Here is a 22,219-nt window from a genome sequence, read left to right as displayed (position 1 = left end):
AGGCACCTGAGCAGCTGGGGCTAAGCCTGGCCAACCAGAACAGCCATCCCTCCGCCCCAGCCCCGCTGCAGGCTGGGGTGCACAGCAGAGGCGGACACCCAGAGGAGAGCACAGTGGAGGCAGGGGCAGGGGCTGCTCAGTGGGGATCCAGGCCTCAGGCAGTCCCAGAGGCCCAGAGGTGGGAGTCTGGTGAGGTGGGTGAGGGGAGTGATTGCCTTGCCTCACGTGCCCCTCATTTTCTTTCTTTTTTAATATTTTTTTGAGATGGAGTCTTGCTCTGTCGCCCAGGCTGGAGTGCAGTGGTGCGATCTCGGCTCATTGCAAGCTCTGCCTCCCGGGTTCATGCCATTCTCCTGCCTCAGCCTCCAGGGTAGCTGGGACTACAGGCGCCACTGCCATGCCCGGCTATTTTTTTTGCATTTTTAGTAGAGACAGGGTTTCACCGTGTTAGCCAGGATGGTCTCGATCTCCTGACCTCGTGATCCGCCCGCCTCAGCCTCCCAAAGTGCTGGGATTACAGGCATGAGCCACCGCGCCCGGCAGGTGCATCTCATTTTCATGGGGAGGAAGCATTGAGAAAGAGGAGCATGTGTTCAGCAAACTTTGCTTATTCAAAACACTCCATTCCAGCTGGGCCCTGTCCTCACCCCACCCCTGCCTCTACGGGGCTCCCAGCCTTTGGGGTCAGATGCCCATGCTCTGGACCCTGCCCCTGAGGAGGTCCTTTCTCCTAGTGAGCTCCCTGTGCCTTCCCTCAGTCCAGGCCTGGGCAGCAGTCTCCCCAGCCGGTCTCCATGTCGTTCTTCTCCAGCCCTCCTGGGCCAAATCTGACCAGAGACCACCACAGGGACTGAGAGGCCCTGGCTCCAAGGCGACCCGGCCTCATGACCACGTCTCCGCTGTGAGCAGCGCAGAGAAGGAAGCCCAGAGCAGGAAGTGCTGAGAGGCACAGGGTGGGGGTGGGGGCGGGGGCTTCCAGAAGAGGCGGGGGCTTCCTGCTTCAGCCTCCTTGGGCAGAAGCAGTGACCACAGGCCCCCATGGCAGGCAGGGCGGGTGGGAGGAGGGTGATTTACAAGGCAGATGGGCCTCTGGCTACAGCTCAGTCCTGCACTCAGCCAGGGCCACCCCAGGGGCTATAAGAGGCAACTAGATTTCTGGAGCAGCTCGGGGATGGGTGCCATTTGAGCCCAGCTTGGCTCCCCCTCCTGGCTGGCCTCCTTCCTGCCCTTCTTCTGCCTGCCTGTGTCTGCCAGATTCTCCAAAGAGGAACGCTTGGCACCATGTCTCTGCTCAACCCTGTCCTGCTGCCCCCCAAGGTGAAGGCCTATCTGAGCCAAGGGGAGCGCTTCATCAAATGGGATGATGTAAGTGGGGCAGGGGCCTCAGCTGCTGGAGCACCAGGTGGTGGGGGCTGGGCTGCTAGGGGGCTTTGCTGGGGTGGGAGAATTGGTTTATGTCTCCTAGGATCCAGGCGCCTGTGTGGTTTGACCAGGCAGCTGACACCACTGCTTGGATAAACAAACCTGGGGTTAAGGGTGTATGTCCCCAGCTGCAGGGCTAAGCCTTGGTTCTAGGTGTGAGAAGTGGGTGAGCTGCCTGGGTGGTCACTGGAGGTAGTTTATTTGGGTCTGCATCTCTTCTCCTTCAAACCCCCAAGAGAAGAGGAGGAAAGCACACCCCAGAGCTGAGGCAGGCTAGGAGGAGAGGTGAGCTCGTCCCTGCTCCCAGCACAGATGTCTTGCCCTTGCTGCGGCAGGGCGCTCAGACCCAGCTCCTTCACCCCCTCCACTGGGCATCATTCTGTCCTGGGAAGCCTTGCTCTCCCCTGCGCTGCTGTGGGGGCAGCCACAAAAGGCCCCTGGACCTAAGTGAGAACTAGAGGCTTCAGCTCCCAGGGAAGGAACTGATTTGACTTCTGCTACCCCTTGCTGGGCTCAGCATTGCTCCCCGATGCAGGCCTGTCAGCAAGGGAAGGGGAAGGCACTGCTGCACCCTGCAGCCCTCTCTCTGCTGTGTCTGTTCCTTCCTACATGGGGCTGCTCCCAGCCTCTGGTTCTCCTGGCCCCTGAAAATGTTACCTTAGGCCAGGGATTCTCTTAGGCTGGAGAGAACATTATGGAGATCCTCCTTCAGGGAGGGGAGGCTGCTGGGCTGGCCCAGTCTGAGAGTTAGAGTGCTGGGCTTGTCCCAGGAAGGGAAATGAAGGCTTGGTGGGGGAGGGAAGACAGCCCTTAGTGCTGGCTTGTCCACCTGATGGGAGGTGGGATGAGGGGGTCTGGGTCTAGGCCCTTCGGCGCTGGGCTAGGCTAGGGGATCTCGCTGCCCATGACTATGGGTTGGGGCCCTGTGGTGAGATGCTTTCTGCTTCCCTAGGAGTGATGTGGGGTTGGTGTAGCATGGCAGTGGCATGGAGGTGACATGCCCCAGGAGCCTGTGGAATGAGGGAAGTGGCTCAGAATGAAAAGCGAAGTGGCCTCTCTCAGTTCCTCTGGGCAGTGTGTGTAACCTGACTGGGCAGAGGGTCACAGGGTGGCAGTGGAGGTGGGGGATTGGTGGCCAGCGGAGACTGTTTGTCCTTCTTCCTAAGCTGGCACCTGTGTACCTGGCTGTTCCCTTCCCTTCTCCAAGGTAGGGCATTGGATGTTCTCTGGATCCTGACCTGCACAAGCAAGAATGTCCCAAGCCTATCCACAGGTCCATGCTGCTGCGAGACAGGGCTCTGCTTTCAGGCTGCTTTCGGCACAGTTAGTGGATGGCATGGGTGTGCTGTGCCATGTTGAATAAGCAGAATACATAGGATGTAAGCAAATCCCAACTTTATTTCATCTCCCATGGCCTCTACAATATATTTCGTAGGAGAAGCTCTCCCCCTGGCCATGGAAAGAAACTCTGCAAGGCCACAAGCATTATATTTACTCTCAGGTAACACAGTCCAGTGGTCACTTTTCATCACAAAATCCAGTCAGATGTCAGAAACTGGCTATAATCAAAACTCCAACCTTTATTTACATTGACATCTTCTACCCTTCTCCTTCTAGGAACGGTTTCAGGTAGGCTGTAGGCCCCCTGGAAAGGGCCTTGGTGGGATTCCCTGCTGGTCCTGCTCAAGGCCCCTCTAGGCATGAGCTATAGGGAGGGAGATGGGAAAGGGGTAACCAAGTTCTATTTAAATAGGTGCTGTCATAAATTGGCTCATGCTTTCTGAGCCTGGCAGAAGCTTAAAGCTGATTCTTTCTCTGGGGGACATTTTTGAGGATTCTTGGGAGACCCACCCCTTCTAATGGGAAGCTCTTGCTTGAAGTCCCCCCAGTGTTTCTATTTTAGGGGTCACTCACAACTATGTCTTCAGCCCCTCGTTACCACCTTCAGCTTCCTGTGGCTTTAGGCCCTTTGCCCCCACTCTCCCATGGGCCCACCCTGGACCCCAGCAAATACCCATGCATCCATTGTCCCAAGGGTGCAGGCTTGTCCGACAGGCCAGCATCCCCTGCTCTGCCTCACACAGTTAGCTTGCTGTAGTCCACTAGGTCTCCTGGGCAGGAGTCCGACCTCTGTCTGTTACACCTACAACTTCAAGGATCACAGGGGCCTGTTGTGGGGTGGGGGGAAAGGGGACGGAGAGCATTAGGACAAATACCTAATGCATGCGGGGCTTAAAACCTAGATGACAGGTTGACAGGTGCAGCAAACCACCATGGCACATGTATACTATGTAACAAACCTACACATTCTGCACATGTATCCCAGAACTTAAGGTAAAAAAAAAAAAAAAAAGAGAGAGATCACAAAAGCTCTCCAAGTAGAGTTGAAACCCCTCACTAGGCTTAAGGTGGGGGATCAGGCACTCCAACTCTCCCTTGGGGAGGTAAGGGAATGGAGCTCCCAACACAGCTTTCTTAAAATTAGCTTCCCCACAAAAATTTTCTCTTTCCCCTGTACTCTAACCACCTCTGATCTGAGAACATTTTTTGGATCATTTACTTTGTAAATGCTGCATTTGGTCTGTTTTAGTATGCGGCAACTATTGTGCCTTGCTGGAAACCTTAATTTTAATATCTTGTTATATACACATACAAAGACCATTAAACTAAAAGGTAGCCTATGTGCTCTGTCAGTGAGTGGAACAGGACTTTAGAAGGTGAGTTCATTCATTCATTAATTCATTCATTTGCTCATTCAGCAAACACCACATTCAAGTGCCAAGCACCAAGCTCAAGGTCTAGCGCAGGCTTGTTGTCCTGGAGTCCATGAGTCCCTGGGGATTTCCTAGGTGGGCTTGTAGGTCTGTGACTCACATTCCCCCAGTTACTATAGCACATTTCAGGAAGGGTTTTCAGAAGTTGGGGGGCTTGGGTTGTCCTTGAAGTTATTTCAAGCAGAGATTTGGGCACTTAGGTTTGGAGGTGGGAAGGCTTGGTATCTTTATGGGACAGTTGAATGGACAGGGTAGGAGGTGTTCATGGAGGGAAGAAGGGGCATATGGGAAGTTAGGTTGCATCTGGATTGTGCAGGGCCTTGGATGCCGGTGCAGGAGTTTGGGCTCTTGGCTCTCGCTGTGTCAGTCTCTCCTGGGTGGTGGTAGGGAGTCTCCCTCTATGAGGTGAGGTAGGGGCCAAGATCCTGTTTAGGGTCTAGAGGGAGAATGCCTATTTGGGCTTTAGAGGGGAAAACCCTTCTCTTCCAGAAATGGCATCCCCAGTCCTCTGTCCCTCCCGGTGCTTAGCTCTAGACAACAAAAGGAAATGCCTTCAGATTTCTGGGATGGGCACCTCCTGGGAAGATAATGAGCTCTGAAACCCCTGGCCTGGACCAGGGAGGCTTGGCCTGAGGTCTCGGAACAGAGTGCTGGCCCCTTCTCTCTGCAGGAAACTACAGTTGCCTCTCCAGTTATCCTCCGTGTGGATCCTAAGGGCTACTACTTATACTGGACGTATCAAAGTAAGGTGAGAAAACCCTTGTGTGCCATGGCCCTGGACTCCTGCTTATCATTGAGGATAATGATGCACCGAGGTGGAGGCATGGATGCTGGGGAGTACAGAATGGCCTGGAAGGGTGGCTCCAGGGGCTCCCCTGTGGGCAGGGGCTCTTTGCTCTGGAAAGGAGGATGCAGTCACTCCAACCTGTGGCTACCCAAATGTTCCATCCTTAGCATCCCTTGGGGAGAGAGAGAGACAGGCGAAAGCGCTGCTGCTGAAGGCTGATGCTCTGCCTATGGCTGTGGGTTGACTTGGGGCTCCGGGAGATGAGAGATAGGCCCCAGCTGCTGGACAGGAGGACGGGAAGGGGAAGCTGGGGAGGGTCCAGGATGGTGGAGGAGACACTGTAGGCTCCAGCTCCCTGCCAGGGAGGAATGGACAGAGGGAAAGGGAGGAGGATCTGCATGAATAGAGAGAACCTGGGCCATAGGAAGGGAAGGTTGGGTCCAGGTGTTCCTGGGCAGCCTGGCATCTAGAGAGAGGTGTTGGCCAAGATTTGAAGGGTGTGGAAGCTCCCTTCTCCCTGTTGCTTATTCTTGACCTGGACTTTTTGTCCCACATCCCTTCTTTGCTCCCACCTGGATCCACACCCCGCCCCCCCACTCCCAGGAGATGGAGTTTCTGGATATCACCAGCATCCGGGATACTCGCTTTGGGAAGTTTGCCAAGATGCCCAAGGTAGGTGTGTCCAGTAGCAGCCCAGGCTCAAGCACAGCTACTAGCTCCATGGGGCAAGGGCAGGGGTCCCTGTGGGCGTGGGAAGCCTGACTTCTGGAGCACAGGGAATGGTTCCTGGGCTGGGCAGCAAGGACCGTGGCCGGAAGCCAAGGAAGGGGAGCGGCGGCTCCTGGGCTCGCCTGGGCTCTGAGCTTCAGAACTGCGCACAGTGAGTTGAGATGGCAGGGATCTGGGAGGAGGGGTCACCTCCTGCCCCTAAAGCACCCCGGCCTGTCTGGGAGGGGTGGCTTACACCCCCACCCCCGGACTAGTTTGCCTATATTTGCCTAATGCTGGTAGGAAAATTGGAGGAAGGGATTGGTGGGAAGCGGGGTTTCCTGAGACTGGGAGCTAAGAATCTATCTTCAAACAAAAGTGGCAACCAACATATACAGGACTCCCAGGCCCGCCTCCCCGCCTGCCCGCCATCTTGGCTAATCTTTTCCTCAGGGCCTCTCCTTCCCATCCCAGCCGCTGGAATCAGGGACAGGAAGATGCTAAGGCCTGTGGTTCCTCGGATGGGGATGGGGTTCTGCCCAGTGGGCCATAGCCCAAGTGGCTGAGGGGAGGGCCAGAGAGAGCCACACTGGGCAGGGAGGGAGCACACCTCCATCCTAACGATGCCACCACGTGCTGCAGAGCCAGAAGCTCCGGGACGTCTTCAACATGGACTTTCCTGACAACAGCTTCCTGCTGAAGACACTCACGGTGGTGTCCGGCCCGGACATGGTGGAACTCACCTTCCACAACTTCGTCTCCTACAAGGAGAACGTGGGCAAGGTGTGCCAGGGAGCACTGGGCCTGGGTCTGGGCCCCTGGGATAGCCTGGACTTCCTGAGAGACACAGGCCTGGGCGGGGGTGCTCAGGAGCCTGACCGCTGCTCTCTGTGGTCCTGCAGGTGTGGGCTGAGGACGTACTGGCCCTAGTCAAGCATCCGCTGACGGCCAACGCCTCCCGCAGCACCTTCCTGGACAAGATGTAAGTGCCCCCTGCCTGGCCTGAGCCCTGGTGATGAGCATGCCAGCCCTGGGCCTTGACGGGCTGCTTTCTGCCCCCCAGCCTTGTGAAGCTCAAGATGCAGCTCAACTCTGAAGGGAAGATTCCGGTGAAGAAGTGAGCCCCCCAACCCCTCCCCAGGCTTCCAGGGGCTCCCAAAGCCTTTCTTTTTCAGATCTGACTCCTCTCTGTACCTGGTACCTTTCTCTTCCCCTTCAGCTTTTTCCAGATGTTTCCTGCTGACCGCAAGCGGGTGGAAGCTGCTCTCAGTGCCTGCCACCTCCCCAAAGGCAAAGTGAGTGGATCTGCACTCCTGCCCATCCCCCAGTATTCTTGTCCCCACCAGAAAGCAACTTGGCCAGGAATGGTGGGTGGGGGAGCAGAGGTGACATCATAGCCCCAGCCAAGAGCCTGGAGAGCCAATCAACCCTGGAGCTGCTGGTTACTGACACTAGGCACAGGGGTGGAGCCAGGGCAAGGGGGTGAGACACTGAGCTCCAAGCAGGTTTGTCTGTATCCCCTACCCTGGGTGGTGGGGGCGCTGGGGCTGTGGTTGACGGACTGTGTTCAGGGCAAGCAGCAGAAACAGCGTGCATTCCCAGTCTAGTGTTGGGAATGGGAGCTAAGCGTGAATGTTTTCAGCCTGGAGGAGCGAGATAAGGTCGGCAGTGGCAGGCGGCAGTCTGCAGGGATCTGGAAGTCTGCAGGGTGTCGAGGCAGAGGAACTGAACCAAAGGCAGAAGCTGCCAAGATACAGACTTCTGCTCTGTACAGAAAAGCATTTTTTTCCCTCTCTTTTTAGTTATTAATTTTTAATTACAAGTTGTAAGCAGGGTCACCCCATGAGGCAACTTATGTGAATTACAAAAAGGAGCCCTCTGGGCTGATACGGCCCTGAGCTAGGGTTCAAACCTGGCCAATGGAGTGAATCTCAGCCCCTGTCCCTGCTTGGCCAGTGCTCTTGTGTGGGTCCCAACCTATACCCCATGGAGTATTTTCTCCTGGTAAGAATTTGGAACATTATAAATAAATAGAACTACGACCCCCATTGATCACCTGCCCACATGAATCCCAAGAGGAGCATTTACCCCACAGCCACAGCTCTGCAGAGCTGGTGACTCCTTGATGCAGTCACAGGGATCCAAATGTGGCGTTGGGGAGAGGTAGGAATGGGCTCCTGCGGCTCCCCTACAGCCAGCAACACTTACCTGTGGTCAGCACACATCCACCCTCCCTCTCTCCTGCAGCCTGAGCTCCTCCCTTGGCTAAGTCCTCCTTATCTATCTGCTTTCCTTGTGTCTCAGTAGAGGCTACTGACCCAACTTTGCTTGGAGCTGAAGCTCCAGAGACAGGGATGGATTTGGGGAGATCCAGTTAGACTCTCCTGCTCAGACCCTCTGCTCCAAACTAAGACTGATGTTGGCCTTCCAGTGTGATTCTGAAAGACATTTAATGTTGTTTTTTGGGGGGAAGGAATGCAAAGGTACAGAATCCCTGAATACCACAAATGTACTTTTTGTTTCTATTTCTATAGATTTGCCTATTCTGGTGGTAAAGTAAATGAAATCATAAATATGTGCTCTTTGATGTCAGGCTTTATTCATTTGTCATAATGTTTTCAAGGTTTATCCATGTTGTAGCATGCATGAGTACTTCATTCCTTTTTACCGCCTAATAATATTCCATTGTATGGATATACCACATTTTGTTCATCTGTTTATCAGTTGGTAGATGTTTGGGTTTTTTATACTTTTTGGTTATGAATATTTATGTACATGATTTTGTATGAACATGTGTAAATTCTCTTGGGTATATAACCAGGGGTGGAATTGTTGGGTCATGTGGTCACTCTATATTTAACATTTTGAGAAACCCCCGAACTGTTTTATAAAGTGAGAGCATTGTGTAGGGATTTATTTATTTATTTATTTATTTTGAGTTGTCCTTCTCTTTGTCCTTGTTTTTTTTATTTTTTATTTTATTATTATTATACTTTAAGTTTTAGCGTACATGTGCACAATGTGCCAATGTGCAGGTTAGTTCCATGCTGGTGTGCTGCACCCATTAACTCGTCATTTAGCATTAGGTATATCTCCTAAAGCTATCCCTCCCCCGCTCCCCCCTATTTATTTATTTTTGAAACAGAGTCTCACTCTGTTGCCCAGGCTGGAGTGCAGTGGTATGATCTCAGCTCACTGCAACCTCTGCCTCCCAGGTTCAAGCGATTCTGCTGCCTCAGCCTCCCAAGTAGCTGGGATTACAAGCATGTGCCACCATGCTGGGCTAATTTTTGTATTTTTAGTAGAGATGGGGTTTCACCATGTTGGCCAGGCTGGTCTTGAACTCCTGACCTCAGGTGATCCACCCTCCTTGGCCTCCCAAAGTGCTGTGTGGGGTTATAGTTTAGTCACATCCCACTAACACTTGTGATTGTCTGTTTTTTGTTTTAGCCATCCTAGTGGGAGTGGTATCTCATTGTGGTTTTGATTTGCATTTCTCTAACTACAAATGATATTGAGCACCTTTTCTGTGTTTATCGGTCACTTATGTATCTTCTTTGGAGAAATACCTGTCCAAATCCATTGTCCATCTTTCAGTTGGGTTGTCAGTTGGGTTGCAAATCAGATATCTGATCTGCAAATATTTTATCCCATTCTGTGGGTTACCTTTTCACTTTCTTGATGGTGTCCTTCGAAGCACAAAAGTTTTTAATTTTGATGACATTTAATTTATCTTTCTTTGTCCCCATGCTTTTGGTGTCTCCAAATATTATTGTTGAATTGTCCTCCTTTCAATTCTATCAGTTTTTGTTTTTTATATTATGGGGTTCTGTTGTTAGGTGCATATATGTTTATATTCAAATTGTTTCTTTTTGAATATTTGTCCTCCACTTAAAAAAGACAGCCTACTAGCCTGGCAAGCAGCACCCATTTCTTCTGACTTCTTTTCTACCTCATTCTGGTCATTCTTAGTTCTGATCCTGCCCCAGCCGATGGAATAGCCACTGTACAAAATCAGGGTCAGAGCAAACCAGCTAAGCATGCTCTTGGCTCAGCAACCAGGGCTTTGAGAAGTGGGTGCTTGGCTGTCCTTGAAGTTCTTCTGTCTGCCTTGAGCCCGCCTTCTGACCAGGTCCCCTTGACCAGGGCTGGGCCGAGTTTGCGGTTCTTAGCTCTGAGAAGGTGAGGGCAGGGGCAATAAGGTTACTATGCCCCCAGAATGACGCCATCAATCCTGAGGACTTCCCAGAACCTGTCTACAAGAGTTTCCTCATGAGCCTCTGTCCTCGGCCAGAAATAGATGAGATCTTCACTTCTTAGTGAGTTTCTTGGGTTGTGCTGGTCATGGGAAAAGGGTGGTGGCTAACAATCCCCTCCTCCCACCTGCCATGCTGGGAATCAGGAGGCTTCACTGGACAAGGGGGTTGTCTAAGCCTCCAGGCCCAAGGGATATGAACCTGTGCTCTTCTCTCTGGCCTGAAGCCATGCTAAGGCCAAACCCTACATGACGAAGGAGCACCTGACCAAATTCATCAACCAGAAACAGCGGGACTCCCGGCTTAACTCCCTGCTGTTCCCGCCAGCACGGCCTGACCAGGTGCAGGGCCTCATCGACAAGTATGAGCCCAGTGGCATCAATGTGCAGAGGGGTGAGGACTAAGGGAACCCCCCGTCCCCTGTGGTCCTGTCCTGCCTTGGCAGCAGGGCTGCAGCCTTGACAGCTATCTCCTGTCCCCCAGGCCAGCTGTCACCTGAGGGCATGGTCTGGTTTCTCTGTGGGCCAGAGAACAGTGTGCTGGCTCAGGACAAGCTGCTGCTCCACCACGACATGACGCAGCCACTCAATCATTACTTCATCAACTCGTCCCACAACACCTACCTGACAGGTGGGCCCTGATAACCTCGGTGCCAACCTCTGCTTTCACAGGGGTTCCCTGCATCCTCCACAGGGGTTGCCCACATGCTGCTGGCCCTGAGAATAACACAGACCATGATGGAGTGGCAGTTGGGGGAGAGCTGGGCTGCCTTTGGGTGATGCCCTCACCTCTTTGCCATCCTCTGGCTCAGCCGGCCAGTTCTCAGGCCTCTCCTCGGCTGAGATGTACCGCCAGGTGCTGCTCTCTGGCTGCCGTTGCGTGGAGCTAGACTGCTGGAAGGGGAAACCCCCTGACGAGGAGCCCATTATCACCCACGGCTTCACCATGACCACAGACATCTTCTTCAAAGTGAGACCCTGGGCACAGAGGCTGGTGGCAGTAGCAGTAGGGAAGGGCTCTGGGCCAGAAGCTTTGAGGGGTTGGAGGGCTGAAGCTAGAGAGGAAGAATGGCTGGAAGACCTCAGACCAGTGGGGACCAGCAGGGATTGGGGGCCAATGGTGGCCATCCAGTTATATGTGTGTATTGAAACTAGGCAGGGGGGAAAAGTGCTATCACGGGACAGGCAGTCGGAATACTGACCTTCTGTTCATGGAGTCTCCTTCTCCTCCAGGAAGCAATTGAGGCTATTGCAGAAAGTGCCTTTAAGACCTCCCCCTATCCCATCATCCTGTCGTTTGAGAACCATGTGGACTCGTGCGTATCCAGGCCCATTCAGCCACATTCTCACCCAGTCCCCAGTCTCCTGCCTGCAACTGTCCTCCCTGCAACTGCCCCAGCCTCTAGCCATTGCCTACAGCTTCTCCCATGTCTCAGTATAATCTCCCTAAGGCCCCATGTTCTCCTGCTCAAGTCCCAGCCTCCCTCACCTCCTGGCCCCTGATCTGGGTCATCAAGGGCACAAAAGGATGCATAATAGGGTTGGTGCTGAGCGGCTGAACCCCATCCCCACTTTTGCTCCCTGCAGACCCCGCCAGCAGGCTAAGATGGCTGAGTATTGCCGGACCATCTTTGGGGATATGCTGCTCACAGAGCCCCTGGAAAAGTTCCCGGTGAGTGGGCTTCGCTGTGGGACATTTGGGCCTTGGGCCTGGGAACCTGGGGCAGGGTGAGAACCAGGTTAGGGAGGGAGACACTCCCAGAGGATGCTAGGGTTCACTTGGTTAGATGCGGGTCTGGGATCCTGTCACCTACCATGTGTCAGGCACTGTGCTGGGCTTCGGCGTATGCTAGTGACAAAGACACAGTCCCTGCCCTCAGGTGTATTACCCTCCAGTGAGGAGACAGACAAGTAACCGGGCCATTACAACCCAGTGGTTGTTATGGGAGCACCTGGGGAGTTCTGATCTGGTCTTGGGGATCAGGGAAGGCTTCCTGGAGGAAGTGATGGACAGGGCTCCTAGAGTAGCCTGTTAGGTCCTCCTGGTGCAGATGGCCTTGGGCCAGGGTCCCGTACTCAGGGACAGCTACAACAAGCGCCAGATGAGCCGCATTTACTCCAAGGGATAAGCTGGATTTATCTCAGTGAGAATGAGGATGACGAGCAGTAGTGAGAGGCGGGTCAAGATGAGTGGGGGAGGCCGAAGCATGCTTGGTATTAAGGAGCTCAGGCTATGCCATGAAGGTGAGAAGATGGTGCTGACCTGCTCTCCACTCCATAGCTAAAACCAGGTGTCCCCTTGCCCAGCCCCGAGGATCTCAGGGGCAAGATCCTCATCAAGAACAAGAAGAACCAGTTTTCTGGCCCCACCTCCTCCAGTAAGGATCCTGGTGGGGAGGCTGAGGGCAGCAGCCCACCCAGTGCCCCTGCAGGTGAGCGCACAGGTGAGTCGGGGAGGACTATGGCAGGGGGTATTAGGAGCATCTGGAACAGGAGAGGGGCTGGACCTGGAGGAGCCACGCAGGAGCCAGTGCCGACAAAGCTGTGTGTGGCAGTGTGGGCTGGCGAGGATGGGACTGAGCTGGAGGAGGAGGAGGTGGAAGAGGAAGAGGAGGAGGAGTCAGGAAACCTGGACGAAGAAGAGATTAAGAAGATGCAGTCGGATGAGGTGTGTGGGGGTAGCCCCGGGCCCCTCTGTGTCATCCTCCACTGCTAAGCCCCCTGGATGGGGGCCTTGGGCCACATTCCTGGGCTCTGCACCATCCTCCTCTTCTTTGCCCTCCCCTCTCCTCCTTAGGGCACAGCGGGCCTGGAAGTGACGGCTTATGAGGAGATGTCCAGCCTAGTCAATTACATCCAGCCCACCAAGTTCATCTCCTTTGAATTCTCTGCCCGTAAGTTAGCATGAGTAACTTATGGGTGGGTAAGAAGAAGGGGGATCTCCCCCTTCCTTGGACTTGGGGCCCTCCCTATAAATATCCAGCCACGGAGTCAGGCAAAGGGCTTGCTTAAGTGGCAGTGGCTCCCAGTTTCTCTAGTGAGGAATTTGGCACCAAACAGAATGCTCTGGAGTGTGTCGGTGACAGGCTGGGTGTTATGACAGGCCACCTTGGCTGGGATGGCCTGGGGCTCCTGCAGCTGCCTGCAGGCTCTGTGGCTCCCAGGGCTGAACTGTGCTGTGGGCTGGCCCAAGCCCAGAAGCCCTGGCCATGGGACATGAGACTTCCTGAGAGGGAGTGGAGGCAGAGAAAGCCACCAGAGCATACTGCCCTTTTGCACCCCTCCCCTTTCATGCACACCCCGGCTGTTTACCTTTATCTTCTCTGGACACAAGCACAGTGCGTTCCTCTCACTCTGTATGTCCCATGCACGAGCACCTCTTTCTGTCTCCTCCTGTGCACAGTTGGACTTCTGCAGCACTGACTTCTCATCCCTGAACCCACAGCCTGCATCCCCACCTGGGCACACTCATGGCATGTACTACAGTTAATGTGCCCCTCTCCCCGGACGCGTTCAGCCATAGCTTACATACCTCACTCCCTGTGCACATCAAAGCATGTCTTCACATTTCATGTGTGCACAGCATGTTACTGACCCCCTAGGCTCAGCCTGGCATGTTCCCCATGCCCTCTGTGCCCATCTATGGCATGTGGGTCTCACTCTCCACATCCATGGCACACACCCCACCCCTGTGCATACAGACTGAGAACACCCCTCACCCCAGCAGGCACTGTGATCCATACACTTCTGCCAGAGGTTCGTCCCCAAACCTCAGGCCTCAGTGGAAATGCTGGGTTGGAGGCATCTCTATAGGCCAGAGGGAGCTGCCCCAAAGGGGAGGCCAAGACTGTGGGAGGGGACAGCCTGATAAAACTCCTCCCCTCCTTTTCTCCCCTATATAGAAAAGAACCGAAGTTATGTCATCTCATCCTTCACAGAGCTCAAGGCATATGACCTGCTCTCCAAGGCCTCGGTGCAGTTTGTGGAGTATCCTTGAGGTTTCAGTGGCCAGGGTCCCTGGCTGGGGTGGGGAGCCAGAGGAGGGCCTGGGGACAGGGCCCCCAGGGTAAGTTGTTAGGTCCTCCTGGTGCAGATGGCCTTGGGCTAGGGTCCTATACTCAGGGACAGCTACAACAAGCGCCAGATGAGCCGCATTTACCCCAAGGGAACCCGCATGGACTCCTCCAACTACATGCCCCAGATGTTCTGGAATGCTGGATGCCAGATGGTTGCCCTCAACTTCCAGACAATGGGTGAGGGCATTCCCAGGCCCCTAAGAATCCTTCCCTAGTCCTTGTGCCCCCACCTTTACATCCTTGAGGGGTCTTTGGAACAGCCTGGGGAGTCCTGCTGTTAGTGTAGACTCTGGGAGCATGCCCAGGTACGTGAGAATTTGGGGGTAGAAATGCATTAGCCTGTGCCTGCGTGCCTGCGCATACATGATGGATGTGAAGATGCCAGGCTGCCAGCGTGGGTTCTGGCCACTCCACCCAGGTATGTCTGTGGGCCACCTGCCCCAGCTCCCACCACAGGCCCTCAGCCTGGCTGTGGCTTTCCTCCTTGCTGCCTCCAGGCTGTGGACCCTGCCTAAGAGAGGAGACACCGCAAGGAACCAGACTGGGACAGGAGAAGCCCTCATCCTCATGGTCCACCCAACCTCCCTATTCACCAGACAGCAAAGGCTGGGAATAGAGGAAATGGAGACTGGGCACAGCCCCAGGGCTGGGCCTTCCTCACTGAGTGTCCTTGTCCCTCCAGACTTGCCCATGCAGCAGAACATGGCAGTGTTTGAGTTCAACGGGCAGAGCGGCTACCTCCTCAAGCACGAGTTCATGCGCCGGCCAGACAAGCAGTTCAACCCCTTCTCAGTGGACCGCATCGACGTGGTGGTGGCCACCACCCTTTCCATCACGGCAAGGCCCTGGGGCACAAAAGTGGCCGTGAGGCTGAGGTCTTGAGTAGAAGGGCACAGGAGCCCACCCCTCACTCAACTCCCAACCCCCTCCCCTGATACCCTGGAAACTTCAGCCCCAGCCAGTTCCTGCAGTAGCAAGTTGCCTTGGAAACTGCCTCCTCCTCAGCACTGGAGGCTGCCACTTGGTCCCCATGGAAACCAACGGGAAGGGCTGAGGCTGGGGTGGGGGAGGGGAGGAAGAGTGGGCAGAGTAGGGCAGCCGGAGCCCCAGCTCCTGGGGGAAGGCGTTGTTCCCTCCTTGGCTAGGGAGGGTGGTGGGAGGCCGGTGGGAGGCCCACCTCTTCCCTTCATGCTAGAAGCAGCCTGGTCCTCAGAGCTTAGCTGTAACCCGTGGGCTACACAGCCTCTACTCATGGCCAGAGCTGAATGAGGTTCTTCATAACACCCAAGAACAAATGCTTCAGCTCTAGGGAGCCAGGGGCCCCAGATGCTTGGGGAAGAGCCTGGGTGGGGATTTGATGCTGGTTTTCCTGGGCCCCTACCCCCAGGTGATCTCTGGGCAGTTCCTGTCAGAACGCAGCGTGCGTACCTATGTGGAAGTGGAGCTGTTTGGCCTTCCTGGGGACCCCAAGAGGCGCTATCGAACTAAGCTGTCACCCAGTACCAACTCCATCAATCCTGTCTGGAAGGAGGAGCCCTTTGTCTTTGAGAAGGTGGGGGCCAGGGCACGGCAGGGCAAAGTCTGTCTAGTTCTTGGCCTCTACTTACAGACAAGAGGAAGTAAACAAGGCAGCTCCTTGACCTTCCTCCTCCTCCTCTTCCCACCCCTCACCCTGGGCCCTCCTGTTTCAAGAGTGCAAAACCCAAGTTTACAGAAGTTTACTTGGTAGGCAGAGTGTGTGTGTATGCGCGTGTGTGTGTGAGGATTAGAGGCAGAAATGTGCAATCAGGGTTGAGAGTCCCATGTGAGTCTTTGCCCCACTGGATACCCACTGGCAAAGCTGCCAAGGGCTGTCTGCGCCAGGCCCCCTCAGCCCTGGGCTGCAAAACCAGCCCTCCTCCCCTGTGTGGAACCAGCCACGGCATGTGCCGTGGGGATGTCTTTGTATATGGCCTAGAGTGTGCCCTCTGTCTGTCCTCACCAAATCTGGTGACACTCACCATGTTCTCACACTGATGCTGAGACTTCTGGAGCCAGGGAGGGGGTCAGCTTGGTTCCTCTCTCCCCTCCCAACCTGTCATGTCCCCAACTCTCCCCAGATCTTGATGCCTGAGCTGGCCTCCCTCAGGGTGGCTGTGATGGAGGAAGGCAACAAGTTTCTTGGACACCGCATCATCCCCATCAATGCCCTAAATTCTGGTAAGGAGTGGGGTCCTTCACTGTTCCAAGATCAGCAGCAGGAGCCTGTGCACAGGGTGGGGCAGCTTCTGGGAGAGGGCCTGGAGTGAGGCCTTACCTAAGCCCTCACATTGTAAGGAGCAGGGCAGAACAGTACCTCTCCAGGAACCTGAGAGAGGCGGGAACTCTGCCCACCTAACAGAATTGCTGTAATTTTCTGAAACGGCTGGGGCAGTTTCTCAAGTAGCTGACACTTATGGGCATTTAAAATGTGCTAAGGGCTTATAATACATTCTTACTTCATCCTCACAATAACCACACGAGTAGACACTCATCCCCTCTTCATAGATGAGTCAAGTCTCAGACAGTTAAAGTAACCTGGCTGAAGTCACACAGCCAGGATGGTGCAGTGCCAGACTCAGACCCGTGGGTCCTAGGCTGTGTGTGCACAGCGCTGGCAGGAACGGGCTCTGGCTCACTGCCTACCCTGTCCTGTCTGACAGGGTACCACCACCTGTGCCTGCACAGTGAGAGCAACATGCCCCTCACCATGCCTGCGCTCTTCATCTTCCTGGAGATGAAGGACTACGTACCTGGTGCTTGGGCAGGTAGGAGCCCATGGCATGCCAGGAGCCCCAGGGTGTCTGTTCCCCCTTCCTTCCCATCAAGCCAGCTTCCAGAGTGGGGTGGGATCCAGATGGGGCATCCTGGAGTGGGTGAGGACAGGGGAGACTTCCAGGCACATCTCCATATACACCATGTTGTAATGTCCTGTGCACCCACCCAGATCTCACTGTGGCCCTCGCCAACCCCATTAAGTTCTTCAGTGCCCATGACAAGAAGTCTGTGAAGCTCAAGGAGGCCATGGGAGGTCTGCCTGAGGTCTGTGTTGCCTGCACCGCTGCTCACCAGAGATCGGCCCTATTTATGGGAGAGGATGGGGAGAGGGCCGAGTCCCAGGCTCGGGGAGAGAGGGCTGTCAAGCCACCTTCCTAACCTGCTCTCCCTACACAGAAGCCCTTCCCACTGGCGAGTCCAGTTGCCAGCCAGGTCAATGGGGCGTTGGCCCCAACGAGCAATGGGTCACCAGGTATGAGCTTCGGTCCGCACACCTACTGGGGGCACCTCCACCTCCGCACCCACAGGCACTTCCCTTTAAAAAATTTCACCTGGGGAAAGTGCGGGGCAGGGGGCACATACTGCGACTCCCAGGGGGTGGTGTGGGGGAGGCGAACGGAGCCAAGGGGCCCTCCAGAGCACCTGCCAGCCCAGCCCGTGGCTCTTGCAGCAGCCAGGGCCGGGGCCAGGGAAGAGGCTATGAAAGAAGCTGCGGGTAAGGCCTGCTGAGCCCGCTGATCTCGGGGATGAGCCTGGGGCGGGTCCGGGGCTCCCTGGGGGTTGGACGGGCAGGACGGCCTGGCCGGTGGTGCGCCTCACCCGGGCCTCCGCAGAGCCGCGGACTGCCAGCCTGGAGGAGCTCCGGGAGCTAAAGGCCGTCGTGAAGCTGCAGCGGCGGCACGAGAAGGAGCTGCGGGAGTTGGAGCGGCGCGGAGCGCGGCGCTGGGAGGAGCTGCTGCAGCGGGGCGCGGCGCAGCTGGCCGAGCTCGGGCCACCGGGCGTGGGAGGCGTTGGGGCCTGCAAGCTGGGTCCGGGCAAGGGCTCTCGCAAGAAGAGGTAAGGCCCGTGGCGGTGTCCTGCCCTCTGCAGCGCGGGCGGCGGAGGATCTCAGGGCCTGTCCCCACGTGGCCTCCCCAGGAGCCTGCCCCGCGAGGAGAGCGCCGGAGCTGCGCCGGGCGAGGGCCCTGAGGGCGTGGACGGGCGCCTGCGGGAGCTGAAGGACAGGCTGGAACTAGAGCTGCTGCGGCAGGGCGAGGAGCAGTACGAGTGCGTTCTGAAGCGCAAAGAGCAGCACGCGGCCGAGGTGGCCGGGAGGGGCGGGGCGACAACCCCACCAGCCCCACCGACCCCACCAACCCCATCCGCCCCTCCCACCGACCCAACCCCCTCACCGACTCCCCCCCCCCCACCGACCCTTCCCGCCCTCCCACCGACCCCCCCACCACTCCCTCTGAACAACAAAGGGCTTCTCGCCAAGCCTATTTCCTCTTCCCGCAGCAAATCTCCAAAATGATGGAGCTGGCCAGAGAGAAACAGGCGGCAGAGCTGAAGGCCCTGAAGGAGACGTCGGAGAAGTACGACTGCCTCCCTCCCACACCTGCCTCGCCTCCCAGCAAGGGCTCAGCCGCACAAAACAGCTCCTTCATGCCTGTCTCTCTGCAGCGACACCAAAGAGATGAAGAAAAAGCTGGAGACGAAGAGACTGGAGCGGATCCAGGGCATGACCAAAGTCACCGCAGACAAGATGGCCCAGGAGAGGTGAGCCCTGGAGGGGAGGCCCAGGGCTGGGCAGACCCCACTTCAGGTGGAAAGGGGCCTCTCTACAAGTGGATCCTGACTCACTTCCCAAAGATGCACCTGTCCCCTGGCTCTCCAAAAAGCGGATCCCACCTGTCACCTTTGATCAGAGTGTCCTCCTCAGACAAAACATGGAGGCCAACACTACATGGGCAGAGCTCTGGAGGCAGCCAAGCCTGCAGGGAGGGAGCTGAGGCCTTGGGATCGCAGCCTGTCCACTGTGGTGGCACTGTTTCCCACGGAAGGACAGTGTGTTTTGGTGGTGAAATGGTTCTCTCAGAGGGCCCCAGGACTCCCAGTGGCCCCTACATACTGCTTGAGTCCCCACACCTGCCCCCAGCTGGTTCCTGCCCTATGTTGGATTTCTCATTTGCCTACACCCTGCGTAGACTTCATGTTACCCTACTCTCCCTAAGGGTTCTCTCCCTTTTCTAAAACTCCAATTACACCAACAGGTTGAAGAGAGAGATTAACAACTCCCACATCCAGGAAGTAGTGCAGGTGATCAAGCAGGTGTGTAAGGGCTGTGTCCTTCCTAAACACACACACACACACACACACTCTCTCTCTCTCTCTCTCTTTACGAGTGGGAAGGGGTGGCCCCAGGCCCTGACTTTGCCCTTAGGAGATACACTGTCCATGCAGCTGGGGTGGCAGGGGACATCCTGGGTTCTGGCCTGTGTATGGAGGTTGGGGTACCAGCCTGAAGGGATCTGTCTCTGGCCAGTTCTCATGTGTGGAAATGATATGGGCTAAGTGGCCCATATCAGGGCCAGGGGAGGCTGGGACTGGCGAGGGTCAGGGGATGAAAAGGGAGTGAGGAAGCTTCCTGAGGTGCCAAGGAATAATGGACCTGAAGCTCCCCTAGGGATCATTAACCACAGAACACAGCTGCCACCTACTGGGTCCTGACCTGTGCCAGGCACTCTGCCAGGTGCCTCACATGAGCTGTCTCGTATAATCTTTCACAGTCCAGTGAGACAGGTGCTGCTATCCTTATCTTACAAATTTTAAAAACTACCTAAATGTTAAGGAATTTGCCCAAAGTCTTACAACTAGTTAGCTGGGATTACAGCTGGATTCTGACCCAGCTTGCCCGTCTGCGCTGTCCTGACTCTCTGCACTCCCACCTAGATGACGGAGAACTTGGAGGGGCACCAGGAGAAGCTGGAGGAGAAGCAGGCGGCTTGCCTGGAACAGATACGGGAGATGGAAAAGCAGGTAACAGGTTCACTACTGGGGCCCCCAGCAGAACTGAAGGGGTTCCGGGTTGTAAAGGGGCCTTGCCCCAGGGAGCTGCCAGTGAGAGGGTAGGGGAAGGGGGCCGTCATCCTTCACTGTGGGGTCCCGAGGCCCTTTCAAATGAGGCAGCTCTGCAGATCTCTGCCTGGTTAGGATCCCCTTTCTCGAGAGGCTTCTGATGGGCTCCACCACTCCCCCACCCTGCCTCTCACCCCAGTCTCCTGGGAGCTCCGAACATGGGTATTGGGCATCTCCTTTTCCCACTGTCCAGGGAGCGAGGGTGGCCAGGGGGCCCCTCCTGAGCCAGGCAGGGGTCCTTGCTGTCTCCACAGTTCCAGAAGGAGGCGCTGGCAGAGTACGAGGCCAGGATGAAGGGTCTAGAGGCAGAGGTGAAGGAGTCGGTGAGGGCCTGCCTCAGGACCTGCTTTCCCTCTGAGGCCAAGGACAAGCCCGAAAGGGCCTGCGAGTGCCCCCCAGAGCTGTGTGAGCAGGACCCACTCGTAGCAAAGGCAGATGCCCAGGAGAGCCGCCTCTGATGCCCCCATCCCACTGGGACATTTAGCAAGGAGGTTCAGCCCCTTCTCTGGGATGTGGGTCTATTCCCCCAGGAAAAAGGAGCCCCAGCCTTCTGAGGCTGTGGGAACCTGTGGCTGCCTTGGATGCTGCAGCCCCCTCCTCAACGGCCAGGCCAGAGTCTGAGACAGGACCCAGGCACCCTCACGGCAGGGCCTCTCTGGGGCCTAGAAGTCTTCTCAAGCTGACTTCCTACCTCCCCGCCCCCATCTCTAGATAAGTGTCATATATTTGTTGAGGGCAAAAGACTATGGACTGGGAGGAAGAAAGTGGGATCCTGGCCCCACTCTGCCTTTCCTATTGAGCAACCAGCTCTGGGCTCAGTTTCCTCACCTGGAGGGTTGGACCCACCCACCTCCACTCTAGCCCCGAACCGTCCTGCCCCAGGCTTCCAGGCCCCATCAGGCCTGCCCTGAGTTGGCCTTGTCCACTGCTTGAGGCAGAGCCTGGCACTACCTCACAGCTCCCTGGGGACGGCCACTCCCTGGCTGAGGGCTCTCCCCCTCCCCTCTGCCTGTCGGGAACAAGAACGGGAGTCTGAAATGGAAAAGCTGTCTTGGCCCTGCTTGGCTGAGTCACAAGGGGCAGTGGCCTCTTGGGTGCTGTTCCACCCTGAACCTGGCTCACCCCTCTTCCTAGGCCTGGGGGCAGGCAGTTCCCAGCATGTACCCCTCTCAGGCTGCCTGCCTGACAAGGTCAGCATCATTTGCTCTCCTGAATTTATGAGGTTTATTTATTTTTCTCTTTCCTACTCCTATTAAAGAACCTTGTCCCAGTGTTTCCGGCTTAAGCCTGGTCTCTAGTCTACAGGTAGGAAATGGAGGCAGGGTAGTGGAGTGCCCCTGAAATGAAACGGGCCGGGGAAGAAGAAATCTCCTGGGAGCTGAACCCAGGGTGAGGTCCTTTCCAGAGTCCGGTGAAATGGCCCTGCCTTTGAACTTGAAAAGGATTCATTTCCCCTTCTGCTGGCCCTGATGCCACAATCACTGGAAAATTATGTCACCCCCTCTTCGCCCCCACACATATGTGGCCCTTCATTGTCTCCACTCTCAGGGTTGGAGCAGAAGAGCTGAGTGCAAAGATGTCCCCTATTTTAGGGGGAATTCCAAACTTTTAGGCAATCTAGGCCCCTTTAGGAAGACAGAGTGGTTGGATGCTCAGGACCCTATGGCAGCTATGGTTGACCTCAAAACTTGCTGTGGAAGGGCTTGTGGGCAGCCACTCACTGCACCGATGACATGATCCCAAATCCCAAATAGGGACAGGCACTGGCTTAGGAGAGGCAGAGAGGGGTTGATTCTGGGAAGAGGTTGTTTTCTTATTAGAGAGTTACAGCAGATGCCATTAGCTGTGAGCACCTGTTCCTTTGGAAAGTAAACAGGTCCTCCTGCCCCTACCCTGCCATCCCATCCCTCTGGGAGTCTGACCTCTGGGATTCTACCAGGCCCTGGCTGTAGGGTGAGGTGAGGGGGCCTGATCATTTACTGGGCTAAGGCCTAGCATTGATCAGCCTGCTCCCTACATCACTACAGACTGGATACACTGGGGCAGACCACATATACCCCAGGGCGGTGCCCTATCTTCAACCTTTCTGCCGGGCACTGGCCTGTAAAGGTGAGGATTCGGGTCTAGAGGAATTCACTGACCCAGGCATGTGCATGTAAGCCAGAGCCAGGGCCCAATGGAGCCCACTGGGCAGCCCCCAGATTTTGCTGATGACTGTACAGGAGAAGGAAAAGCTGCCTTCCCCTCGCCTCTGGACCGGGTCACGCAGAGTCTCTGGGCTCCC

The 22,219-nt window shown here is 55.7% G+C and overlaps 1 protein-coding gene across 6 annotated transcripts; it reads left to right on the top strand.

Annotated features, from left to right (window-relative positions):
* The first annotated feature begins 1,015 nt into the window (after window positions 1-1,015).
* On the top strand, window positions 1,016-21,208 carry PLCB2 (phospholipase C beta 2). 6 transcript variants are annotated; one of them, XM_024232488.2, is made up of 32 exons: window positions 1,016-1,365; window positions 4,867-4,944; window positions 5,587-5,655; window positions 6,334-6,474; window positions 6,594-6,673; window positions 6,755-6,808; window positions 6,911-6,986; window positions 9,910-10,010; window positions 10,174-10,340; window positions 10,431-10,577; window positions 10,759-10,916; window positions 11,180-11,262; window positions 11,534-11,618; window positions 12,228-12,378; window positions 12,502-12,614; window positions 12,744-12,840; window positions 13,849-13,933; window positions 14,075-14,199; window positions 14,705-14,859; window positions 15,410-15,574; window positions 16,122-16,221; window positions 16,704-16,808; window positions 16,988-17,082; window positions 17,215-17,290; window positions 17,489-17,533; window positions 17,652-17,874; window positions 17,956-18,121; window positions 18,316-18,392; window positions 18,481-18,576; window positions 19,071-19,128; window positions 19,750-19,836; window positions 20,190-21,208. In XM_024232488.2, the coding sequence occupies exons 1-32, from the start codon at window positions 1,282-1,284 to the stop codon at window positions 20,391-20,393; spliced, it is 3,546 nt and encodes a 1,181-aa protein (XP_024088256.2). In that variant the 5' UTR covers window positions 1,016-1,281; the 3' UTR covers window positions 20,394-21,208. The 6 variants fall into 6 exon arrangements, with proteins under 6 accessions (XP_024088256.2, XP_024088255.2, XP_024088257.2 ...); XM_024232487.2 differs by having other exon boundaries at window positions 12,228-12,390; XM_054531383.1 differs by having other exon boundaries at window positions 1,023-1,365; window positions 12,228-12,390; window positions 17,492-17,533.
* Window positions 21,209-22,219: the final 1,011 nt, after the last annotated feature.

Source organism: Pongo abelii, chromosome 16 (assembly GCF_028885655.2).
Source record: "Pongo abelii isolate AG06213 chromosome 16, NHGRI_mPonAbe1-v2.0_pri, whole genome shotgun sequence".
Lineage (NCBI taxonomy): Eukaryota > Metazoa > Chordata > Mammalia > Primates > Hominidae > Pongo > Pongo abelii.
The sequence above is the reverse complement of the archived record's forward strand: the minus strand, read 5'-3'. Positions and strand labels throughout refer to the sequence as shown.